The sequence below is a fragment of the Psammomys obesus genome, unplaced genomic scaffold (assembly GCF_907164565.1).
Source record: "Psammomys obesus unplaced genomic scaffold, mPsaObe1.curated_primary_1811, whole genome shotgun sequence".
Classification (NCBI taxonomy): domain Eukaryota; kingdom Metazoa; phylum Chordata; class Mammalia; order Rodentia; family Muridae; genus Psammomys; species Psammomys obesus.
Window position 1 is genome coordinate 1,122,146 of NW_026596240.1, and position 7,928 is coordinate 1,130,073.

Below are 7,928 nucleotides of genomic sequence, written 5' to 3' on the forward strand. Positions count from 1 at the left end.
AATTATTGACCTAGATCAGCAAGTCAATCCTCAGCGGTCCTAGTGGGGAGTACCAGGAGATATAGAGATAGGAAAGCTGTGTCTTACCCCAGACAGGTTTCTTAAGAATAAGAAGTACAACATCTTTTGTTGTTGTTTTGTTTTCCAAGACAGGGTTTCTCTGTGTAGCCCTGGCTGTCCTGGAACTTGCTCTGTAGAAGCAGGCAGGCCTGGAACTCACAGATCTACCTGCCTCTGTGCGTCCTTAGTGCTGGGATTAAAGGTATGTGCCATTACAGAAAGCCCATACAATTGGATGAACTCAGCAGGAAGCTGATCAAGCGGTGTTGCACCAAAGAAAACACAAGCTATCTCAAGTGCATCATAGACCAAGCACACATCAATGTTGGGACTGATAACTCCAGTCTTTTCAAGACCAAGTTCCCAGGAACCAAAACCTTAGCCCCTTTAAGGCCTTGGCCCCACCTCCAAAGCAGACCTTGTCAAGGTCTGTGTCCTTGGCAAAGACATAGAACTAGATTCCTTTTTTCCTTTCATTGGGGCCTCTGAGAAAGCTTTGGATTGGCCTGGCTCTCAGCAAATTATATGTATGTGTATGCCTGTATACACGAGTGTAGGTACCTGAGGAGGCCAAGAGGTTCCCTAGAGCTGGAATCATAGGAGGTTGTAAACCACCAGATGTAGGTTCTGGGAACCAAACTTGGGTCCTCTTTGCACTCTTAACCACTGAACCATCTTAACAATCCCACTTTAAGCTGGAGAGTTGGCTCAGAGGTTAACAGCACTGGCTGCTCTTTCAGAGGTCCTGAGTTCAATTTCCAGCAACCACATGGTGGCTCATAACCATCTATAATGAGATCTGGCGCCCTCTTCTGGTATATATGTAATAAATAAAATAAATCTTAAAAAAAAAAAAAAACTTTAAAAAAATGGGGGTAGGGTTGGTAAGATGGCTTAAGCAGAAAAAGTACTTGCCAACAAGCCTGCTGACTTGAGTTTAAACCCTAGGACATCCTGGTAGAAGGAGAGAAGACACTCCTTCAAACTGTCCTCTGACCTTTACATACACACTGTTGCACCCACACACACAGAGAGAAGGGGTCTAGGAATGCTGAGTGCCTCACTAACATGCACACAGCCGAGTTCCACACCAAGCACCTTACAAACCAGACATGGTGGGACACACCTTTAACCCTAGTGCTCAAGAGGTAGGAACAGGAGGATCAGAAGCTCAAGGGAACTCTCAGCTATATATAGAGACTGAGGCAGGCCTGTTTCAAAAATACAAAAGTAAAAATTGTAGGTATAAATTAGTTTAAAATGTTAAATGTGGAAGGTAACAAGGGTTAGAAACTGAGTGCTTGCACTCCCTGGAAACTTGGCCCATTCCCACTACATGGCATGACTAGGAGCTAAAACAGCACTGATATATGTTTCACAAACTCAGCTGCTGACACAAATATTACCCTCAGAGTGTCACTGTTGTACTGTTTTCAAGATCAATGGAAACTGGTGCCTGTGAAAATATAAGAAGTTCCCCAGTAGGCAGTTTTCCTTTTGTGAGCAGACCTCTAGGTGGCCATTTCCTTCTTGAGTGTTTTTCTTCACCTGCAAATAAGGGAGTACCTATGTAGGTTAGAACAGGCTTGCACAGGTGCAGAGCCACTGTGGATGATAAAAATGTTCTTAATGCGGCATCCCTTGCCTTTAAACTACAAGTGTCAGACACCAGGCATCACTGGTGTTGGGAGTGCTCGTTTAGAATGCACGAAGCATAAACAGGATGTGACAGCACATTCCTATCACCCACCCACCCACCCCAGAAGGAGCAAGAGGGTCAGAAGTTCAAGTTCATCTTCAGTTATACATGAATCTGGGGCCAGCCAGGGCCAAGACAGACTCTACCTCAAAAACTAACCAACAAACAATAAGATAGCTGGTTCAATTCAGGGTACCCGGGAGGCCACAAAGACCTTCCAGCAGAGTTACTCACAGTTCTCTTTTCTTTGTCTAAAATAAAGCAGTAGATTCAGGCAGCAGAGAACAGGAGGAAGAGATGGGAAGAAAGGCTAAAAGTCTAGTCATTTATTCACTTACTGAGCTAGGGCCATGCACCAGCAGTGAAGACAGGTAGAAGACGAAGTCACACACCTTCAGAACTGAACTAGAAGAGTTATGAAGTGTTTACTGCTAGTGTCAGATCCCAGGCATCTGTTGATTAAGACATGAATATCCTACGCTGTGAGAAATCAAAGGAAGTACACAAGATCCCAAGGGAGCTAGACACGTCAGTCTCATCAAACAGCAGGCATCATTTTTCCTCTTTTGTCTCCACAATGTGTTTTTAGAGAACAATGGCGAAAAAGGCTTATCCTTACATTCTGCAATGCATTTGCTGTATTTCGGAAATTAAGCCTCTATAAGCTTTAGTTGCCCCCAATTTATATCAGGGATAAATGGTAGCTCTTTCATAAGGTTGGCATGAGGTCCAGCAGTTTTACAGATATGCTCAAATCGAGCAAGTGTTCAATAAATCACATGTGGATAAACAAGTATGCATATCCTTGAACATCATTCAGGCAGGCCTAATGCAAAGTGCTTTACTGTCAAAATAGAAACTCAGCTTTGAAGAAAGGCTCCACTAGCCATAAACAAAAGCTGTTTGTATGAAACTCCTTTTGCATACACAGTGTGCCTGCAGCCTGCTGCCCTTCTACTTCAGCCCGTGTTTGCTGGTCCTTCTCTGTCTAGCCTGTCCTTGGCCACAGGCAAGTGGGAGGGCAGGGGTAGGAAAGGGCCCAGGTGCTGAGGCCATGTAACAGACCCGAATCATCTACATTGACTCTACAGGAGTACAAGGCTGGACAGTCTTCCTTCTCAGCTTCTGCACCAGCTCTTCCCAGTGCCACAGCTGTACGAGAAGCCGGAGCTGCGCAGGCGAGGAGATACAAAAGCCTCCCAGTGCTCAGCTTCTGCCACTTCAGGAGCGTGAACACAGGAAGAGCCAGCAGAACAGAAGACACTGGGTGTACGAGGTGCTCCAGTGCACATCCGCTCTCCATTACCTGGTCCCACAAATACATCCATACTTGGCCTTCTGGTTTCCTGACATTCTCCATCGCTCTCCATTTAGTGAACACACCCCTGCTTCAATGAATGGCCCTCAAATTCCTAGCCTGACATGCCGTAAAACCCCCAATGATTATCTTACTCTACTAAATGGAGGAATTTCATGTTATCATCAACAGATTTCAAATAGTAATTTATTTAATGAGAGCTTGCAGCTAGGCAAGCTCATTTGTTTAAAGATGCTTCCAGATAATTCTAGTGTGAGAGCTAAGAGTCACTGTCTTAGACTGTAGCCATCACTTGCCACTCGTTAGGCCTGACCCTGCGTAGATTTGAGAGCAAACAAAATCACGTGCATTCGCGGTGAAATAGCCATGGAGTCATTATTTCTAAGATGAATTATCATCCATTCATTGTTGCCCTTCGAGCACAGCTGGCGGCACATTAGTCTCATCAAATGACAGGTATTACTTTCCCCTTAGTTTCCACAGTGCATTTTTAGAGAATTCTGGGAAAAAAGCTTATCCTTATAAATAAAAATAAGAAATCTTAAGTGGATACACTTTAAAAAATATATATATAGTGCCTCTGAAAAACCGGGCAGAGGGCTGGAGAGACAGTTCAGCATTTAAAAATTGGCTGTTCTTGCAGGGGACCCTGGTTCAACTCCCAGCACCCACATGGTGGCTCACAACCATCTCTAATTCCAATGCCGGTGGACCCAACAGCTCTCTTCTGGCCTCCAAGGGCACCAGGCTCCAGGCACATATGTGTATGTGCACATGCATACACAGAGATAAAACACTCATACATTAAAAACAAAAAGTTGAAAAAAAATTGGGCAGAAATTTATTGCAGAGCTATGTGTTTCAAGAAGGGTATCTGTAAAGGTGATTTACTTATGAAAAGTACTTTTTTACAATAAAATGAATGATAACAGTCATAAACACGAAGAACCCAGGACACGGGATGAAAGTGCACTGCTACCCCGTGTTACCTCTAAGCATAATAGCTAACAACTACTTTTTGACTTCATACAAGCTGGCTGATACAACTAAGAGAGCCTGCGTGAGATCCTGACCCACGAACAGGCAAGCTCTCCACTGCATGGTGGCATGGATTAAGAGTACAATTGAAAGGTAAGCTGGCCCGCTTAGCGTCCCTTGTCAGTTACAATAGATGAGATAACAGAGTTGATGGTTGTAATGGTTCAAAGGTTCAAGATGAAGTCAGTCTGAGGGAGCATAAACTTTACATAAGCAAAAGCCAAGCTTAAAGACTGATGGTATAGAGCCCCACACACACGGTAGAGCCAGGGCATGAAGTCCCACCGTCTCCTGCTCTACCCAATCTGGCCTTCCCAAAGCTGGGGTGGGGCAGTTTCACGTAGGAGATCAAACTGTGAGGTGTCATGTTGGAAACTGGCATCCAGGATGTCTGTTTAGCATGGACAAGGTCTGGATACAATCTCAATCCCACAAAAAGGCCCACTGTTTTCAGTGTCTTTTTATATTTTTCCTCACTTGAGATTCCTTGAAACTAATGGGAATGAGGAAAGCTATTACCATTTGTTGGAAATAATACACAAAATTTTTAACTTTTAGTTCCATGACCAATGCACTGTTTAGTGTATTGGGTTTTAAAGCACAATGGGATATTCTATGCTTGCCTATCAGTTGGTACAGTTTACAGTTTAACACAGGCTCACTTTTACACAAAGATCCACATTCCATAGCTGGGAACCTATGAAAGCTCTGACCTATACTCGCAGGTTCGTTCGATCATGGTACATCTGGTACGGATCACCAGCGTACCAGTTGCGCCTCTTCCAGAAAGATGTTGTCATTTTATCTAGGAGTTTACTCTGGGTCTTGTTGCAGAACACAAATTCCCTCAGGCGCTTCTTTCTTGCAGTTGACTTTTTCCATAATGCTTTCTTGTAGCCAGCCTATAAGATAATGTTACAAAGATATTTTAAAACTTGCAAAGGCAACAGCAGATACTCCATAACTTATAGTGGAGAGGCTCAAGGAGCAAAGCCAGACCTCCAAGTTTTCTCTAAAAACTTTGCAATGAGTAGCAGATAAAAAAGCATGTGAGAGGCTGGAGAGATGGCTCAGAGGTTAAGAACACTCGCTGTTCTTCTGAAGATCCTGAGTTCAATTCCCAGTCAACCACATGGTGGCTCAGAACCATCTATAGTAAGATCTGGTATGCAGGCAGAATGTTGTATAAATAATAAATAAATCTTTAAAAAAAAGCATGTGAAGAGTTATTACTAATTGAAAACTTTGGAAAGATTACTTAAACTCAGGAGCTACATGTGGGGGTACACACATGTAATTCAAGCACTGAGAAGACTGAGGCAGGAGAACTGAAAGCAGAGAGCCAGGCTCAGCAGCACACACTACTTTTCCAAGGACCTGAATTCAAGTCCAGCACCAACACAGGTGACTCACAACTACCTCTAATTCCAACTCGCCAGGGCCCAAGGCCTCTGGCCTCCATGAGCACATCACTCCCATGTACAGACCCACATATACAAGTAACTGCAAATAAAATAAACCTAAGGCAGACTGGTCTCTGTTGAGTTTGGGGCCATCCTAGACTACATAGGAAGTTTCAGGCTAGCCAGGACTACATAGTAAGACTTTGTCTCAAAGAAACAAATCTTTTAAAAATAATAAATAAATAAATAAATAAATAAATAAATAAATAAATAAATAAGCAAGCAAGCAAGCAAGCAAGCAAGCTAGTTGAGGGCCAGCTCAGACTATGGAGCAAGGAAAAAACAAAAAAATGGGCCCTGGAGATGGGACGGTGGGCAAAGTGCTTGTACGGCAAGAAGCAAGCAGGAGCTCCTGGAGTTTGGATCCCAGAACTTATGTAAAAGCTGGGTGTGTTAGCGGACACCTACAGCCCCAGTGCCGGTGGGGAGAGACAAATGGATCCCAGAACTCACTGGTCAGGCAGGCTAGAAAAATTGGTGAGCTACAGGTTCAGTGAGGAAGGCTTGTCCCAAAAACCTAAGGAGCTGGGAGATGGCTCAGGATACACAATGCTCTTCCAGAGGACCAGCACCTGCGCTGGACAGCTCCTAGCTCCACCTTCAGGAAGATGGGATGCCTCTGACCTCAGCAGCACCTCCATTCACATGCACAGGACACAGAACAGAAAATGAGGTTCTTGATAAGGAACCAAATCAATGATCCTCTCAAGCCAAAGGCTCTGTATGGCACCAAGTAAGCTGAGCAATGACATGGCTCTTCACTGACAAGTGTGCTGGGATTGTAACACATCTCAGTGCCTTCCTTGTACCCAACAACTTCTGTAGTACAGGGATGCTCGGAAGGAAGGAAGGAAGGAAGGAAGGAAGGAAGGAAGGAAGGAAGGAAGGAAGGAAGGAAGGAAGGAAGGTGATTGAAGAAACTGGTTTTAAGGTACTAGAGATTATATTTACACCACTCACTCTTACATCTTTAAATTCAGAGGCTCTAGCTAAATTTTCTCTTTAATTCTCCCTTTTTAATTTAAAATATTATCTCTTGGTTTAAAAAAATAAAAATAAAAATTATCTCTTTAATAATTTTCTTGTCCACAAGGTCACTGTGGATGTCATATTTATAGAGTCCTAATTTTACTGTCCTGCTCATTACTGCTGGTATCCTTTAAAGAAGTCTCTGTGGAATAGGAACACAATGAAAACGCTAGAAACCTTAGTTTCTAGGTCAGAAGCAGAAGCAGGGAATAAATAATAAAAGTTAGGAACACCAGGAAGAAACCATGCTACACAAAATACTCCCTGGTTTTATAATTAGTATGAGTTATCCCACCCAGACTTTAGTTTTCCTATAAACTAAATTCTGATAGGGCTGGCAAAATGGCTCAGATAATAAAGGTGCTTCTTTCAAGCCTGATGACTTTCTGGGAACCTTCATCTTCTGAAGGGGAAGAAGCCCCCACACCCATAGAAGATGAAAGGAGAGACTGACTCCACAGAGGTACCCTCTCAACTCCAAATGCATGCTGTGGTATGCCGCCTACCTAATAATTACATACTTAACAAAGTGAAGACATAAAATTAGATTCTGATGAAGCAGGACTTTCTGCACAAGACACAGCTGGGGTGAGTACTGCTAAAAAGTTGATCAGGTCTTCTACAGGAACAAGTGTTCCAGAGCCCAATAGGGACATACAGGGGCTAAAGAGATGGCCCATGGATTAAGAGCATTTGCTGTTCTTGCAGAGGATCCAGGTTTGGCTCCCAGAACCCACAAGACAGCTCACAGTCAACTTTAACTGCAGTTCCAGAAGACCAAAAGCCATCTTTCAGCTTCTGCAGGCACCAGGCATGTACACAATGCACATACACGCATGTGGCAAGCATTCATACGCACAAAATAAACATCTAAAAAAACAAAAGGGCCAGAGATGAAGGAAAGAAAACCACTCACTTAACACTAAAGGATCTGGCATACTAAAGGGAGGAAACTGGCTAGAGGGGCGGCCCAGTGGTTAGACCTCCGGCCACTCTTGCAGGGGACCCGGGGTTCAAGTCCCGGAACCCAGACAGCAGCTCTCAGCCGTCTATAATGAGATCTGGCGCCTTTTGCTGGTGGGCACGTGCATGTGCAGGCAGAACGCTGTGCATACAATAAATAAATAGTACATAATACATAAATAATAAAATAAATAAAGGGAGGAACCTATTTCTAATACTCCAAATGAGCCATCAGAACTAGAGTGCAGATTCTTCTGACTAGAAACTACAAGGCCGTCTTGGTGGAGAAATGAGCTGAGTTTCTTCCTTTCTTGTTTTTTTTTTTTTTTTTTTTTTTTTTTTTTTTTTTTTTTTTTTT

The 7,928-nt window shown here is 43.4% G+C and overlaps 1 protein-coding gene across 1 annotated transcript in view; it reads right to left on the bottom strand.

Annotated features, from left to right (window-relative positions):
• Positions 1–2,165: 2,165 nt before the first annotated feature.
• Positions 2,166–7,928, bottom strand: part of Mrpl35 (mitochondrial ribosomal protein L35) — a 13,961-nt gene continuing 8,198 nt past the window's right edge. The window contains exon 4 of the mRNA XM_055596483.1: positions 2,166–5,017. Within this exon, the coding sequence (XP_055452458.1) occupies positions 4,829–5,017 (189 nt within the window). The 3' untranslated portion in view covers positions 2,166–4,828. The remainder of the gene's footprint in view (positions 5,018–7,928) is intronic.